Genomic DNA, 17,980 nt, shown 5'->3' with positions numbered 1-17,980 from the left:
TTTAGAAAACATCACTAGGCCTGGATTTAAAGGATTCTTTACCTTTTTTCCACTGATTATTAAAGTTATATAAGCTCATCCTAGAAGATTTAGAAAATGTCACTTATGATCTCATTAACCAGAAACAACTTGCTATAGTTATCACTCTGGCATATATCCTTCCCTTTTTTCTTTTTTTGTTTCAGTGTATATTTTAATGTGAAGGAGGTCTTGCTTATTGAAGGATAATGGATACTGAAAAAGACTACTTAAGTAGGTCCATTTAAAACAAGAATCAATGTTTCATCGTTAATAGTGAAAAAGGGGCTCAACTGGGATTTTGTCTTGTGAAATGAAACTAAAAGTTAGGAAAATAAGTTAGTTTTATTTTTTTAAATTTCATCTATATTTACACTCTGGGTTTTTCAGTTTTATTTTTTAAATTAACATACAATAAAACTCACTTTTGCATCTGTGTGTAGGTAGTTACACAAATTTTTAACACATGTATAGATTTATGTAGCCAACATCACAATCAGGATCAGAACAGTTGAACCACCCCCAAAATTTCTCATGCTTTCCCTTTGCAGTCACATCCAAACTCATCCCTAATCCATGGAAACTACCAGTCTATTCTCTGTCATAGTTATATCTTAGAGAATAGCATGTAAACGAAATCATAGAGTATGTAATCTTTTGAGAATGGCATTTTGCATTCAACATAACGCCTTTGAGATTGTTCTAAATTGTTGCATGTTGCGTGTATGGATAATTCATTCCTTTTTATTGCCAAGTAGTATACATTGTGTGGCTATACCACAGTTTGTTTATGCATTCACCCTTAGAGGATATTTGAGTTGTTTCCAATTTTTGGTGGTTTGAATAGAGCTTCTATAAACATTTCTGTACAGGTTTTTGTATGAACATAAGTTTTCATTTCCCTACTGTAAATACCTAGCAATGGGATTTCTGGGTCGTATGGTAAGTATATGTTTAACTGTAACTTCATAAGACTCTGCCAAAGTATATGTTTAACTGTAACTTCATAAGACTCTGCCAAACTCTGCCAGAGTGGCTATTCCATTCCTTACCAGCACTTGTTATTGTTGGTATTGTTATTGTTACTATTAGTCATTCTAACAGCTATGTAGTGGTAGTTCATCATAATTTTAATTTGCATTTCTCAAATGACTAATGACGAACATTTTTTTTCTTGTGCTTATTTACCATCCATATATCCTTTCTGGTGAATGGTCTGTTCATGAACAGTCTTTTGCCCATTTTTTAACTGAGTTGTTTGATTACTTACTGTTGAGTTTCGAGAGTTCTTTATATATTCTGCATACTAGACCTTTGTCAGATATCTGGTTTGCAAATATTTTCCCCCAGTCTGTAGTTTGTCTTTACATTCTTTTAACAGTGTCTTTTGCAAAGCAAAAGTTTTCAATTTTTATTAATTTATAACTTTTATGGATCATGCTTTTGGTGTCATGTCTAAGAACTCTTTGCCTAACTGCAGGCACAATAATATTGTCCTGTTTTCTTCTAAGAATTATATAGTTTTACATTTTACATTTAGAACAAATCATCCATTTTGAGTTCATATTTTTAGAAGTGTGAGGTGTTTTGTTTTGTTTTTGCATATGGATGTTCAATTGTTTCAACAAAGTTTGGTGAAAAGACTCTTCTTTCTCCATTGAATTGCCTTTGTCAAAAATCAGTTGTCTGTATTTGTGTGGATGTATTTCTGGACTGTATTCTGTTCAGTTGTCCTATGTATCTATCTCTTTTGAAATAGCACACTGTTTTGAATCCTGTAGCTCTATGGTAAGACTTAAGATTGGGTGGTGATTCCTCTAATTTTATTCTTCTTTTTCAAAATTATTTTGTCTATTTAAGTTCATTTTTCTTTCCATATACATTTTAGAATAATATTGTCTATATCTACAAAAAATCCTGGTGGGTTTTAATTGGAATTCCTTTAAATATATACATGAATTTGGTGAGTCTTCAAATCCATGAATATGATATACCTCTGCATTTATTTATTTGTCTTTCATTTAGTTCATCAGTGCTTTATAGTTTTCAGCTTATGTCTTATACATTGTTTTATATTTATACTTAAGTATTTCATATTGCAGGCACCTATTATAAAGGATATTGTTTTGTTTATTTCAGTTTCTAATTGTTTGTTGCTAGTATATAGAAATATGATTGATTTTTGTTTGTTGACCTTGTATGCTGAAACCTTTCTAAACTCACTAGGAGCTTTTTGGTAGGTTTCTTGGTATTTTCTGTATAGGTGATCATGTTGTCAGTGAATAGGGACAATTTTAGTACTTTCTTTTCCAGTCTGTATGCCCTTTTTTTTCCTTGACTTACTGCACTATCTAGGATTTCTAAACAGTGTTGAATAGGACTACTGAGAGAGGATATCCTTGTCTTGTTCCTGATATTTGGGGAAAGCATTCAGTCAGCATTAAGTATAATGATAGGTTTTGTAGATGCATGTTATTAGGTTGAGGAAGATCTCTTCTATTCCTAGTTTACTGAAAGTTCTTATCATTAATGGATGCTGTATTTTGTTAAATGTATTTTTGTATGTCTATTGATAGGATCATGTGCCTTTTCTTCTTTAGTCCATTGATTTTTGAATATTGAGCCATCCTTGCATTCCCAAGATATGGCAAAAATGTATTATTCTTTTTTTACATTGTTGGATATAAATTACTAGTATTTCATTGAGTATTTTTATATGTATTTTCATGAGGAATATTGGACTGTAGTTTTTATGTGTGTGTGTTTTCTTTGTTTGATTTTGATATCAGGGTAATGCAGGACTCATAAAATGTATTGGCAAGTATTCCTTCCTCTTCCATTTTTTGGAAGAGATTGTGTAGAATTGGTGTTTTTCTTCTTTAATTGTTTGGTAGAATTTTCCAGTGATGTATCAGGCATGGATTTCTTCAAATTTATCTTGTTTAGGGTTTGCTGAGCATCTTTAATTTCTAAGTATATCTTTCACTAAATTTGAGAAGTTTTCAGCTATTATTATTCAAACAGATTTTCTGTTCCACATTCTCCTTTCCTCCTGTGACTACAATGGCACCAGTGTTTGACCTTTTGTTATTACCCTATAGATACTTGAGACTCTGTTTTTTAAAAAATTATTTTCCTCTCTGTTTTTCACACTGGATAATTTCTATGGATTCATCATTAACTTTGTTGATTCTTTCCTTGGCCATCTCTTTTCTTTTTCTTTAAATTTTTTTTTTATTGGAGTATAGTTGCTTTACAATGTTGTGTTAGTTTCAGGTGTACAGCAAACTGAATCAGTAACACATATACATATATCCACACTTTTTTAGATTCTTTTCCCATATAAACCATTACAGAGTATTGAGTAGAGTTCCCTGTGCTATACAGTAGGTCCTTATTAGTTATCTATTTTATATATATTAGTGTGTATATGTCAGTCCCAATCTCCTAATTTATCCCTCCCTGCCTTTCACCTTTGGTAACAATAAGTTTTTCTACATCTGTGACTTGGTTTCTGTTTTTTAAATAAGTTCATTTGTACCATTTTTTTAGATTCCACATGTAAACAATATCATATGATATTTGTCTTTCTCTGTCTTACTTCACTTAGTATGATAATCTGTAGGTCCATCCATGTTGCTGCAAATGGCATTATTTCATTCTTTTTTTATGGCTGAGTAATATTCCATTGAATATATGTACCACATCTTCTTTATCCATTCCTCTGCCGATGGACATTTAGGTTGCTTTCATGTCTTAGCTATTGTAAATAGTGCTGCAGTGAACATTGGGGTGAATGTATCTTTTTGAATTATGGTTTTCTCTGGATATATGCCCAGGAGTGGGATTACTGGATCATATGGTAGTTCTATTTTTAGTTTTTTAAGGAACCTCCATACTGTTCTCCATAATGGTTGTACCAATTTACATCCCCACCAACAGTGTAGGAGGGTTCCTTTTCCTCCACACCCTCTCCAGCATTTATTATTTGTAGATTTTTTGATGATGACCATTCTGACCAGTGTGAGGTGATACCTCATTGTAGTTTTGATTTGCATTTCTCTGATAATTAGTGATGTTGAGCATTTTTTAACGTGCTTTTTGGCCATCTGTATGTCTTCTTTGGAGAAATGTCTATTTAGATCTTCCACCCATTTTTTGACTGGGTTGTTTGTTTTCTGATATTGAGCTGCATGTGCTGCTTGTATTGGGTTGGCAAAAAGTTTGCTCGGGTTTTTCTGTAACATCTTACGGAAAAACCTGAGTGAACTTTTTGCCAACACAGTATACTTTGGAGATTAATCCCTTGTTGGTTGCTTCTTTTGCAAATATTTTCTCCCATTCTGTGGGTTGTTTTTTGTTTTGTTTATGGTTTCCTTTGCTGTGCAAAAGCTTTTAAGTTTCATTAGGTCCCATTTTGGTTTTTATTTTCATTACTTCAGGAGGTGGATCAAAAAAGATGGCTGCAATTTATGTCAGAGAGTGTTCTGCCTGTGTTTTCCTCTAAGAGTTTTTTAGTATCCTATCTTACATTTAGGTCTTTAATCCATTTTGAGTTTATTTTTGTGTATGGTGTTAGGGAGTGTTCTAACTTCATTCTTTTACATGTAGCTGTCCAGTTTTCCCAGCACCACTTATTGAAGTTGGTCATCTCTTTTCTGCTGTAGAACCCATCCAATGAGGTTTTTTTTTTAATTCTGACTATTGTATTTGTTTTTCAGGTTATTTATTTTTTAAAAAAAATTATTTATTTTATTTTTGGCTGTGTTGGGTCTTAGTTGTGGTGTGCGGGCTTCTCTCTAGTTGTGGTGTGTGGGCTCAGTAGTTGCAGCGCGTGGGCTTAGCTGCCCCACAGCATGTGTGGGATCTTAGTTCCCCAACAGGGATTGAACCCATGTCCCCTTAACCACTGGACCACCACGGAAGTCCCTGAGTTTGTTTCTTTTTGTTTTGTGTTTTAATTTTTATTTTATAGTGGAGTATAGTTTTTTTATTTTTATTTTTTTAACTCTTTATTTTATATTGGAGTAGAGGTGACTAACAATGTTGCATTAGTTTCAGGTGTACAGTAAAGTGATTCAGTTATACATATACATGTAGCTATTCTTTTTCAAATTCTTTTCCCATTTAGGTTGTTACATAACATTGAGCAGAGTTCCCTGTGTTATACAGTACGAGTATTGTATTTTAAATTCTAAAGTTTCCGTTTGGTTCTTCTTTTTTTTTAAACATCTTTATTGGAGTATAATTGCTTTACAATGGTGTGTTAGTTTCTGCTTTATAACAAAGTGAATCAGCTATACATATACATATGTTCCCATATCGCTTCCCTCTTGCATCTCCCTCCCTCCCACCCTCCCTATCCCACCCCTCTAGGTGGTCACAAAGCACCGAGCTGTTCTCCCTGTGCTATGCGGCTGTTTCCCACTAGCTATCTATTTTACATTTGGTAGTGTATATATGTCCATGCCACTCTCTCACTTTGTCACAGCTTACCCTTCCCCCTCCCCATATCCTCAAGTCCATTCTCTAGTAGGTCTGTGTCTTTATTCCCGTCTTACCCCTAGGTTCTTCATGACATATTTTGTTTTTTAGATTCCATATATATGTGTTAGCATACGGTATTTGTTTTTCTCTTTCTGATTTACTTCACTCTGTATGACACACTCTAGGTCCATCCACCTCACTACAAATAACTCAATTTCGTTTCTTTTCATTTGGCTCTTCTTTATGTATTATCTTTCTTTGCTGAGATTTTCTTATTTTTTTTTAGTTTTAAATTATTTATTCTTATTTTAAACCTACTCAAAGAATGTTTTTCTCTGGGTAAAAGAGAAGCAGTGAGGATAAACACAAGCAAAATTTTGTTCTTAGCAATTACAGAATTTAAACAGTGGAATGACAGTCTTTTTCAGCGTCCTGACATTTAGGTCGAATTGATTTTGATTTTATGTCTGCTAAATATCACCTACTACGTATATATTTTTTTAAAGTAGAGTTGAGAATTAAAGTGAATAGAGAAAAAGTGTGATCTAGGAGAAAGGTCCTAAGGTCTACTTATTTTTGCTGAGATTATCTATCTTTCTGTTTCAAAAGTGTTTCTCCTACCTTCAAGCATTTTTATAAAGCTGCATAATGTCTTTGTCAGATAAGTTCAACGTGTGTATCATCTCAGTGTAGGCATATATTGATTATTTCCATGCAATTTAAGATTTTCCTGGTTATGCCCAGGCCAAGTAAATTTGGATTGGACATTTTGAATATTATGTTTTGAGGTTCCTAGTCTTATTTCAATATAGTCGGGAATGTTGACAGTTTTGTTTTAAGAGGCAATTGACCCATTTAAGTTCAGACCACAAGTTCTCACCATCCTACTGTGGGCCTTGGTTTCAATGTCAGTGCAGTTTTCAAAGCCTTTGCAAACCTATTTGGATCAGTCCCATGAACGCCACCCAGTTGCCAGTCTGGGACTTGGGCAGTGGTTTATCTGTTCAGTTCTCAGAGTCTGTGGTCTGCTGTTTTAAGTGTCAGATCCACACATGTGCTGCTCCCTCTTTGCAATCCCTTCAGTACTTCCCAGTTCATCGGGCCACCCTTTTTCAGCATCTAGGGCCAAGCAGCAGGAGGACAGAGAAAAAGCATTGAAGGCTCACTCCACCCTACTGAGACCACTGCTTCTCTGATCAGAGAGGAAGTTTCCTCATTCAGAGATTGAGCTTCCCGCTATTCCCCTATTGCCACTGCTGCCACCACAGGTTTGCTTCAGGCTGGCACACATGAGAACAGAAAAAAGGAAAAGAAAAATGGGGGTATTTCCATACATCTTCTTGAGTTTTCAGAGACCCTTTTCCCACTCTTCAAGCCAGAACTGGACTAGGGTTTCTCCTGGAGCTCTCTCCACATCAGTGGACGCTTCCAGATTTCAGGCTGCATTGTGTCCACACCAGGGGACATTGGAGAAAAAAGAAATGCTAAAATCACCCTTGGTTTGGTGGTACTTCGAATTCTGGTCTTCTTCCCAGAGTCTTCAAATAGTGGCTCCTGGTTTCTGTAACTACCTTCAGTGGGAACAAATTGGAGGGTACTTACCCCATTTTATCCAGAATGGAAACCTCTCTATAGATGTTTTTAAATGAATAAAAAATGAAATCAGTGTTTGATTTGGGGGGCATAAGTTTTCCTAACAAAATTTTGTGATAGCCCTGTCTAACACCCACTAGTTCACATTTAACTTTCTGGCACAATCATAAAGAGTGTTTTGTGTTTTTTTAAATAAAAAGTATACTTGGGCTTTATTTTCCCAAAAGGCTTACATTCTGTTGATATTCAAATCATTCTCTTTTCAAGTGTCTTGCCTGCCATCATCTTTCATAATTCTCTCTTCCACCACTGATGAACACTAACTGCAACAGATCCTCATTGGTCTGTGGCTTCTACTATGATGTGAGCAGTCCTCTATCATGTCCCTTGACTATAGGAAGTCCTGACCTTTATGACAGATTTGCTCACTCACTTTGTTACTTTGCTTTGCACTCTCAGCTGTTTTCATGAGATGATTAGGAAGAGAGTGACTCACAAAAAGAGAAATTGACATGTTGGGTAGGGAGAGATCCTAGTGTTAAGTAGGGGATACTGTTTAGATGGAGAATAAATTTTCCTTCCAATTTTTTATTGTGGTAAAATACACGTAAAATTTACCATCTTAACCATTATAAATATACAGTTGAGTGGTATTAATTACATTCATAATATTGTGCAACCATCACCATCATTCATCCCCATAACTCTTTTTATCTTGTAAAACTGAAACTGTACCCATTAAATGATAACTCCCCATTCTCTCCTTCCTCCCAGCCCCTGGCAACCACCATTCTACTTTTGGCCTCTGATTTTGACTACTTTACATACTTCATATAAGTGGAATTCTACAATATATATTTTTGCAACAGGCTTATTTCACTTAGCATAATGTCCTCAAGGTTCTTCCATGTTGTAGCATGTATCAGAATTTCCTTCTCTTTTAAGACTGAATAATATTCCATTGTATATAAATGTAGGAAAAGTTTTGTAAGTGCTCAATTGAGTGGTGAATATTTTTAATGTTATAGCTTTTGCTTCCCTTTGTAGCTTCATGAGTTTTGGAACTTGGATAATGACTATTCTTAATAACAAGAATCCACTTTTCACTAAACAAAACAAAACAAAATTTTTTAATAGAGACTTTGCTTCTAATTCCACCCTAAATGTTTCACAGTATTTCCTAGTCCTCTTTATATGTATATTTTGATGTGGTAGTCATCTCAGTGTAGTCATTTTTAGCCTGCTTTTTTCACTTAACATTATGTTTTAAGCCATTTTTCTTTGTTGTATAATTTTCACAAACATTTTTAACAGTTATAGAATTATGAGAGCTCTTTTAACAAACATACAAAAACTGCTAGGTAATAGTGTCAAAGTATGGGGTTCTACTCTGCTACTTCTGGCCTCTGTGGATCTTTAAAAGAAAAGGGCAGGACTTAATTAAATATGATCATATATAAAATACTGAATGAACTTCTGTAGATAAGGTCCCATGTTAGACAGTAGGATATAAATGTGAATAAACCATTCTTTGTCCTCAGAGAACTTGAGGTTAAATGGGGAGGTAGAAGCAAATAAATAAGTACAACAAAGAAAAAAAACACAGTAAAGTTTTCACAGAAGGAGAGATTTCATAGAATTGGTGCCTCTTTAAGGAAGAGTAAATGTTTGCCTTTCAGGGCACAGAACAGAGTGGTACACTGAGGGAAGTACACATAATTCAGTATTTCAGGGTATTGGGCCATAGATCTATACTCACTGACATATAATAGTTTATAAGACATACTGTTAAGTGCAAAAAGCAATTTGAAAAACAATATGATAAGATTCCACTTATGTGAAAAAAGCAAAACCATATTGGTGTACATATATATGTGTGTGTATAAACACAGCAAAAGTTATGACAGGACATATACCAAACTGGTAACAGTGGTCACTTTTGGGGAGGGGAGTGGGTACAGAGGTAGAGATATTAAGGAAGATTCTGTATATGGCTTGTATGTCTTAGGAGATTGTTTTTAGTTATTATTATGTGTTATTAAATATAATAGGGAAATAATAATGAATATATAAATAATGGAACCTTGATGCAATGGAATGTTATTTACATGTCATTCTGTAAGTCAATAATTTGCAAACACTCTTTAGATTTGAAACCCTTTTTCAAACAATTATGTCCAATTTTTGAAAAAGGAGAGTGATATTTTGTTTCTAAGTGAGGCTGGAGGACCTGGAGATCTTGATATCTGTATTTGTGTGCCTGCATGCAGGCAAGTAAAGAGATCTGGAATGCTGTGTAGATCTTAGAGTGTTAACAATTACGAACTCTGAGAGATAAGATTATAACTGTTTAAATTTTTCTTTTTTATTATATCTTTTAATTTTCCTATAAAAAATAAGTGTTATAGTTAGGAGATGATTTTTTGTAGAAAATATTCAACACTGAGGCTATAGGGTGAATTGGGCACTCTCATGCACTGATGATGAGAGTATAACTTGAGACATCTGCTTTGGAAAGAGATTTAGTATCATGTGTCAAGAGTCTATGAAAATGACCATATCCTTTGACCTAGTAATTCCACTTCTAAGAATATGCCCTATGAAATAACCCAAGAAAATTATGTAAAAATATGCTCATCAGAGCATTATTTATAATGAGAAATTAGAAATGACTTTAATCTTATATTCTATTTGATGAAATATTATGAAGGTCATAAGTTATATTCAAGAGGATTTGAAAATTACATTGGAAAAAGCTTAATAAGGAAAAGCCCCTTCTCAATCAGCCCCAACCCCGCAGAGGTAAACGGTATTTTCTATCACCATAGATAAGTTTCGCTTCTACTTGAACTTTATATTTACTCTTTTGTGTGTCTCTTCTTTCATTCATTATTATGTCTGAGATTAGTCCATGTTGTTGCATATATCAGTCCTTTGTTCTTTATTACTGCACAGTTTTTTATCATATGAATATGCCATAACTTATCCATTCTTCTGTTGATATACATTTGAGTTATTTCCAGTTTGGAGCTATTAAATAAAGCTGTTGTTAGTATTCTTGTTCATATTTTTTGGTGGACATATGTACTCATTTCTCCTGGATAAATACTTAGGAGTAGGATTGCTGTGCCATATGGCAAATATATGTTTAACATTATAAGAAACTGCCAGACTGTTTTCTCAACTCTACCAATATACATTCTTACAAGCAGTGTATTGGGATTCCAGTCACTCTATATCCTTGCCAGTGCTAGATATTTATAGTCTTTAATTTTAGCCATTCTGGTGGATATATAGTGATTTCACATTGTGGATTTTGTATATGTTTAAGAGGTTCTGGTTGTAATATTCATACCTTTTGAACCAATAATTCCACTTTGGGGACATTTTCATATGGACATAATCTGAAATCCAGAAAAACTTATACGTGCATATATGTTCTTTTCTGTGTAAGTTATAATAGCCAAATGTGAGAAATAACCTAAATGTCAGGTATTAGAGAAGTAGTTAAATAATTTATGATATATGTATAATGATAAAATATTCAGCCATTCAAAATTATCTTGTAGTGTAATGAAAGCAAGATATGAAATTGTACACAGAGTACGGTATCAACTATAGAAAAAATATGTGTATTAAAATAGACTAGCCATACTTCAACAAAAAAATGTATTTTAAAACTTAGTGGAGGGCTTCCCTGGTGGTGCAGTGGTTAAGAATCCGCCTGCCAATGCAGGGGACACGGGTTCGAGCCCTGGTCCAGGAAGATCCCACATGTTGCGGAGCAAGTAAGCCCGCGCGCCACAACTACTGAGCCTGCACTCTAGAGCCAGAGAGCCACAACTACTGAGTCCGCGTGCCACAACTACTGAAGCCCGTGCTCCTACAGCCTGAGCTCCGCACAAGAGAAGCCACTGCAATGAGAAGCCTGCTCACTGCAACAAAGAGTAGCCCCTGCTCGCTGCAACTAGAGAAAGCCTGCACGCAGCAATGAAGACCCAACACAGCCAAAAAAAAAAAAAAATTAGTGGAAGGAAGCACACCAAAATATCTTTGGGTGATGGTACTGTGTAGTTTTTTTCTCCTATCTTTATGTATTTTTTCTAATGATCATGTGACCATTTTAGAATAGCACAAAATGTAAGTAAACTTTATTTATTTATTTTTAAACTTAATTTTTTTAAGTATTCCATCTTTTATGTTCTATAATGCTCTCTCCTTACCTAAACTTTTCTGCAGCATGAAAAATTGCTCCCTTGGGTTTCTTTAAACATTTGATTTCTGCTACTGTTTTGACTCTCAAATTATAAATTGCATGACAAAGACACTCTCATGTTATTTCTTCTTCTGAACATTTGATGTTCCAACATCCAGTCCAGGACAGAAGATAAAATAGAACGATTCAAGAAAGCAGTTGAGTACTATTCAGTCACAACCAAACTCTCTTCGCTGCCAGTGGGTCCCTCCTCCTTTCTAGGTAAGGCTTCCATTTGACCCCGAGCTGCTCTGTCTATAGAGGAAACTGAGTTAGTCCCTCAGGAACTCCTGGGACAGAGTGGAATCACTTATTTGTATTGCACCCTTCTAGAAGTCATTCCTATTTGATAGACATCCTTTTGATTTCCATGTAATAAGAGAGATGACATGAAACAGGGCCCTCATTTCCTGAATTTATAGATGGGATCCAATGCTATTTCCTTAGCTTGGGCTTCTTCTGGTGCTAATCTCCGTTGTGGCCTGGTATATGTAAAATTGCCCTGTCTGTGGGATCAGGCCTGAGTTTGAATTCTACCTCTGCTATGTACTAGCTGTGTGATCTTTGCAAGTCACATCTGTATGAAATGTGGCTCAGGATACCTCCTTAATAGGGTTGTTATCAGAAGAAATAATTTATGTAAGGTTCTTGGCATGGCACATAGTAGCTCTTCAATAAATTGTTAACTTATTTATTAATAATAATTTCTCAGGTGTTTTGAGATTAGCAGAATATAACAGGGTACAGTTATTAGGATTGACTAAAGGATAGCCCTTTCTCTTTGCTTCAGGTTTTCGGAATAGTCGACTTGGAAATCCTCCCATTCCACGAAATCAAATGGGCACTATCTCTGCTGGAAAGCCAATGGTAAATATCTTTTAAGAAGCTTGACACCATTTGATAGCATTAGACTTGGGTTGCTTCCCGATTTTTATAATCTGAGTTAAGGAGTTAGGGTGATTCAGTATTATCAGAATGTCAGTACTATCAGAATGTCATGTTCTCAACTTGAGGCTGGCAGACTCTGTAAAGAAAACATCCAAATCAGTAACCACTAGGGCATTGTGAAGATAAATTAGATAATGTTGGAAGAATGGTTCTAGGAGACATAGATTTGTCCATTGTCCTGCCTTTGGAGGATTCTGTCCATACATCACTGTTAGAATTATTTCTTGTTATTCTCAGTAGGTTCTTTGTATCCAAACAGTTCCAGCTACTGGCATCATCCACTATGTCACAACTTCTGGGGAAACCATCTTGGAGCCTGGTAAAATGTTAAATAAAGAGCTTTTCTGTCTGTTTTGTCCTTTAGTTTTCTCACCACGTGCCCCAGAAAATGAAATATCCACCACCATTCCCAGTGGGACCCAACTCCTCTCTTCTCTTCTCCCCCCATGCTTTGGGGGAATCCCATGCTTTTTCTGAGGATCCCATGCTGCAGGACAGCCCCTTTGCCAGTTGGGCTGTCTCTTATGATTCCTCTGCATCCCAGTTTCCCAATTACCTGACTTCTAAAGCCTCACCTCCTTTGGGACCAGACTCTTCCCACTCCTCTTCCTCTGATGCTGATGAGCCAAATGGAGCCAGCTCTGAGTAAGTATCTGTACAGGCACCCCAGGGAACAGAATTCTGAAGCATCTGTATTCTTTTGCGGTAACCTAGGTAGGGAATGTGGGAAAGTGTATGTTCCTGGCTTTTCTCTGTGACTCTTTGCTCTTAAGTGAAGTAGGAAAATTCTCTCTATGCTTGGCTACTTCATGCTCATCTGGACCCTGTACAAGTGGTAATTTTCAGATACCCAGGCCACTGAGGTAGAAGGCAGCATAGCAGCTGGTTAGGGAAGCCCTGGTAGGGGTGTGCTATGTATCATGTCTATCATCTCTAAATTTGTGAAGGGGAGTAGGTTGAATGGAAAAAAAACTTGAAAGACTTTATAGAGTTGAGGTATTGGAACAGTTGAGTATGCAGTTATATTGCTTGGTAACTAAGACAGGGTTCTGAGGATTAAAACAGTGAGATTTTATATAAGCTCATTTGTTCTTAGATTATTACGCCAAGCAGATTATTCCTGGGAGACAGAGCTGATTTGAGGGTTTTTTGGGTTTTTGTTTGTTTGTTTGCTTTTATATTTATTTATTCATTCATTTATTTTGGCTGCACTGGGTCTTAGTCGTGGCATGCGAGCTCCTTAGTTGCGGCATGCAGGCTCTTAGTTGCAGCATGCATGCGGGATCTAGTTCCCCAACCAGGGACTGAATATGGGCCCCCGGTATTGGGAGCATGGAATCTTACTCACTGGACAACCAGGGAAGTTTCTGAGATTTTAAATTGTAGTTATTTCCTTAGAACATGAACAGACTCTAAACATGGCCTCTTATAAGGTATAAAGGATTCAGAATGGTTCCCATGACTTTTAAAAAAAATTTTGGCTCTGTTGGGTCTTTGTTGCTGCGTGTGGGCTTTCTCTAGTTGTGGCGAGTGGGGGCTACTCTTTGTTGCAGTGAGCGGGCTTCTTATTGCGGTGGCTTCTCTTGTTGCAGAGCATGGGCTCTAGGCACACAGGCTTCAGTAGCTGTGGCACATGGGCTCAGTAGTTGTGGCTCGCGGGCTCTAGAGCACAGGCTCAGTAGTTGTGGCACACGGGCTTAGTTGCTCCGCGGCATGTGGGATCTTCCTGGATCAGGGCTTGAACCTGTGTCCCCTGCATTGGCAGGCGGATTCTTAACCACTGTGCCACCAGGGAAGCCCAGTTCCCATGACTTTTGATTGCTTTGGTTTATATCAGATGAAAGAAGCCAGGAAGATAGTGATGGCCACTGAGAGGAAAGGTATCAGGTCCAGTGCTAACCCAGTATCCTGGCTTCCAAAGGGTTTGTTAAGATTCCTTGGAATCAGAACAGGCATCTTGAGTTGGAATGTCATTATCAACCCCCCTTCTCTCTTCTACACTATCTTTTAAAACCTTTTAGTCACATCACAGAAACACTTCAGCAGCAGCCTGGATGGGAGGATCCAAATGGTGACAGAGGGTCTTGGGTACAGCCTATCGATGCTGGAGTTTCAGATGCCAGCCTGGGTGATGGTGAGCCCCACATCCCATCTCTGCTGTCTATGTCTACGAGGAACCATATGGACATCACCATTCCACCCTTACCTCCAGTAGCTCCAGAAGTCTTGCGGGTTGCTGAACACAGACATCGAAGGGGTCTTATGTACCCATATATCTACCATGTCCTCACTAAGGTGAGAGAACACATCAACACCTACCTCCCTGCTCTTAACACTGTACTTCACACTTCCTAGGACTGTAAGTTACCAGAGAAAATTCTGATGATTGTATCTGAAAGGAGATCAAGTGTGCTGGGGCCCCTCATTGTATCAAGGGTCTCTAGTGAGGTGAGACCAGCAAAAGATGGGACTGTGCAGTAAATGAGGCCTAGAAGAGAAGTATAATTGTGAGATTTTGAAGAAGATAATGCACCATGTTTGTGGACTCTGGTCTAGGGATGGACACACTCTAAGAAGAGGCATTATGCCCTTGTTCTTTACCTCTCCATCTACTTCTCCAGAGCTATTCCTTTCCTCCAGTCTTACCATACAAATCTATCCCTCAGCAAAATGTCTAAGATGAATTTTCTCCATTTAGTCAGCTGTAGATAGTCATAGCAGAGACTTTAAAAATGGAATTTAGCTTTTAAGCTGCCTATGGTCAGTTTGGCTTGTTACAACTTTTTTTAGTCTGAAATTCTGTCTAAATACAAGTAGAAAATTTAATAGCGAGGCTACAGTTCATTACTGTTTCTTCTCAGCTCAATTCCAAACCTTGGGGTAACTCATTTTCTCCTTTCTCCTGTACCATTTTCTCATTAGGGTGAGATTAAGATCCCTGTATGTATTGAGGATGAGTGTAACATGGAGCTGCCTCCAGCTGCTCTCCTGTTCCGGTCAGCTCGTCAATATGTATATGGGGTCCTTTTCAGTCTGGCAGAGACACAGAGGAAAATGGAACGCCTGGCCATACGGCGGCGGTTGCCTGTAGAAGGTATGTGTGGTTCTAGCTTTGACAGTTCTCTCAATGCTTTGACTCAGGGCAAAAATGTCTATGCAAGTACATCATACTTTTGGCTATGGAATAGTCTTTAAGAAAGTGCATAATTCACCAGAACATATACTGGTATGGGAAATGCATTAACTTAAGCCCAAATTCTTTAATCCTTAGGCATTCAGAGTGACTATTACTTATAAGAGCCATGCTGGACTTTGGGAATGTAGAAGTGTATGTGACACAGTCTCTCCTCCTCAGTGAGGTTTCTGTTTTGGGATTTGATCCTGTAGGTAATTGGAGCCATTGAGATGTTTTAAGCTGCAGAGTGATATGGTCAAATTAGCATGTTCAAAAGAACCAACTAGATTTCTGCTTCTGGGAGGATGGAATAGATATACTTTTCCCTATTCCTCCTGCTAAATAAAAGTAAAAGCTCAGGATATTATATATAAAACAAGCACAAGATACTCTAGAAGGTGAACAGAAGGTGACAGATTGCCTAAGGGCCTTGGGATCCAAGGAATGCTGCAGTAGTGAGTTCCCTGGGTTTTCTTTGTGCCTTATATATCCCAGACTGTGTGCAGGACAAGCTGGCAGCCCAGAAACACCAACAGGTGCAGACCAAGAAAAGCCTGCTCTCTCTAGCCAAAGTACGCAGAAGGAACAACCTAGTAATACAGAAATCTTTTAGATAATAACTACTCTATTCCAGCCAAACACTAGAGAAAAACTGTAGCCCACTCTTACCCCTACCAGCAAAGGCCAAATGAAGAACCTAGACTTCTACCATTGCCAGACTGTAAGAAGGTATGCTACCTGCTCCTGCTGTGGAAGTGTCAGACAAGGGCACATTGGGAGTTAGGACTTCTACTCCCACTTGGCAGTAACGAGACAGCATCCTCCTTCACCCACCAGAGTGGTGTCAGAAAAGACCTGCTAAAACACAAAATTTAAATGAGATCCAGAGTCTCATAAAATAATACCCGAAATATTAAGGTTTGAATTGAAAATCCCTCATCATACCAAGAACCAGAAAGATATCAAACTGAGATCTCAAACTGACTGAGGAAAGAAAATCAATAGATTTGTGTTATCCATAGAAAATCAAATCACTGTAACACAAATGACTGAATTACCTGATAAGGATTTCAGAGCAGCCATGAGAGAGGAATGCTTTGACAAACAATTCTGAACATTCTTTTTTTGGGCTGTGCTGTATGGCTTGTGCAGTGAAAGCACCAGGTCCTAACCACTGGACAGCCAGGGAATTTGCTGAACATTCTTGATACAAATTAAAAATAGAAAGTCTTACAAAGAGATATAATATACAAAAGAACAAATGGAAATTAAGAACTAAAAGATACAATAACTGAAATAAAATACACAAAAGATGGGTTAAACTGCAGATTGGAGACAACAGAGAAAATAATCAGTGAACTTGGAGAAAGAACAATAGAAATTATCTAATCTGAATAACAAAGAGAAAATAGATTGAAAAATGAACAGGGATCAGTGGAACTATAACAAAAGATCTAATATTTGTGCCAATCAGAGTCTCAGAAGGAGAGGCGAAAGAGGGTAAGGCTGCAAAAGTACTCAAAGAAATAATATATAATATTTATATTTAATAACTTAAATAAATATTCCCAAATTTGGCAGAAACATATGCCCACAGTGTGTATCTGTTAATCCAAAACTCCTAATTTATGCCCCCCCTTTCCCCTTTGGTAGCCATAAACTTGTTTTCTATGTCTGTGAGTCTGTTTCTGTTTTGTAAATAAGTTCATTTGCATCATTTTTTAGATTCCACATGTAAGTGATATCATATGATATTTGTCTTTCTCTGTCTGACTTATTTCACTAATCATAATATTCTCTAGGTCCATCCATGTTGCTGCAAATTGCAGAATTTCATTCTGCAAATTTTTTTTATGGCTGAGTAATATTCCTGTGTGTGTGTGTGTGTGTGTGTGTGTGTGTGTGTGTGTGTGTATCTCACATTTACTTTATCCACTCATCTGTCAGTAGATACTTAAGTTGCTTCCGTATCTTGGCTATTGTAAATAGTGCTGCTATGACCATTGGGGTGCATGTATCTATTTAAATTAGAGTTTTCATCTTTTCCGGATATATGCTGAGGATTGGGATTGCTGGATCACATGGCAACTCTATTTTTAGTTTTTTAAGGAATCTCAATACTGTTCTCCATGGTGGCTGCACCAATTTACATTCCCATCAACAGTGTAGGAGGGTTCTCTTTTCTCCACACCCTCTCCAGCATTTATTATTTGTAGACTTTTTTTTTTTTTTTTTTTTTGCGGTACACGGGCCTCTCACTGCTGTGGCCTCTCCCGTTGCGGAGCACAGACTCCGGATGCGCAGGCCCAGCGGCCATGGCTGAAGGGCCCACCTGCTCCACGGCATGTGGGATCTTCCTGGACCGAGGCACGAACCCGTGTCCCCTGCATCAGCAGGCGGACTGTCAACCACTGCGCCACCAGGGAAGCCCCTATTTGTAGACTTTTTGATGATGGCCCTTCCGACTGATATGAGGTGATACCTCATTGCAGTTTTGATTTGCA

At 37.2% G+C, this 17,980-nt stretch overlaps 1 protein-coding gene across 2 annotated transcripts in view; it reads left to right on the top strand.

The window, feature by feature from the left end:
* The window catches only part of FAM120C (family with sequence similarity 120 member C), a 135,545-nt gene that overhangs the window by 33,684 nt on the left and 83,881 nt on the right, over positions 1-17,980 (top strand). The window contains exons 5-9 of one of the 2 annotated variants that reach the window (XM_082864605.1): positions 11,473-11,575; positions 12,144-12,220; positions 12,666-12,946; positions 14,323-14,596; positions 15,224-15,395. In XM_082864605.1, the coding sequence (XP_082720731.1) occupies positions 11,473-11,575; positions 12,144-12,220; positions 12,666-12,946; positions 14,323-14,596; positions 15,224-15,395 (907 nt within the window). Of the gene's footprint in view, positions 1-11,472; positions 11,576-12,143; positions 12,221-12,560; positions 12,947-14,322; positions 14,597-15,223; positions 15,396-17,980 lie in introns of those variants that run through there. The other variant, XM_082864606.1, reaches the window with a different exon arrangement.

The sequence above is a fragment of the Leucopleurus acutus genome (assembly GCF_964270905.1).
Source record: "Leucopleurus acutus genome assembly, chromosome: X".
NCBI lineage: Eukaryota > Metazoa > Chordata > Mammalia > Artiodactyla > Delphinidae > Leucopleurus > Leucopleurus acutus.
The sequence above is the reverse complement of the archived record's forward strand: the minus strand, read 5'-3'. Positions and strand labels throughout refer to the sequence as shown.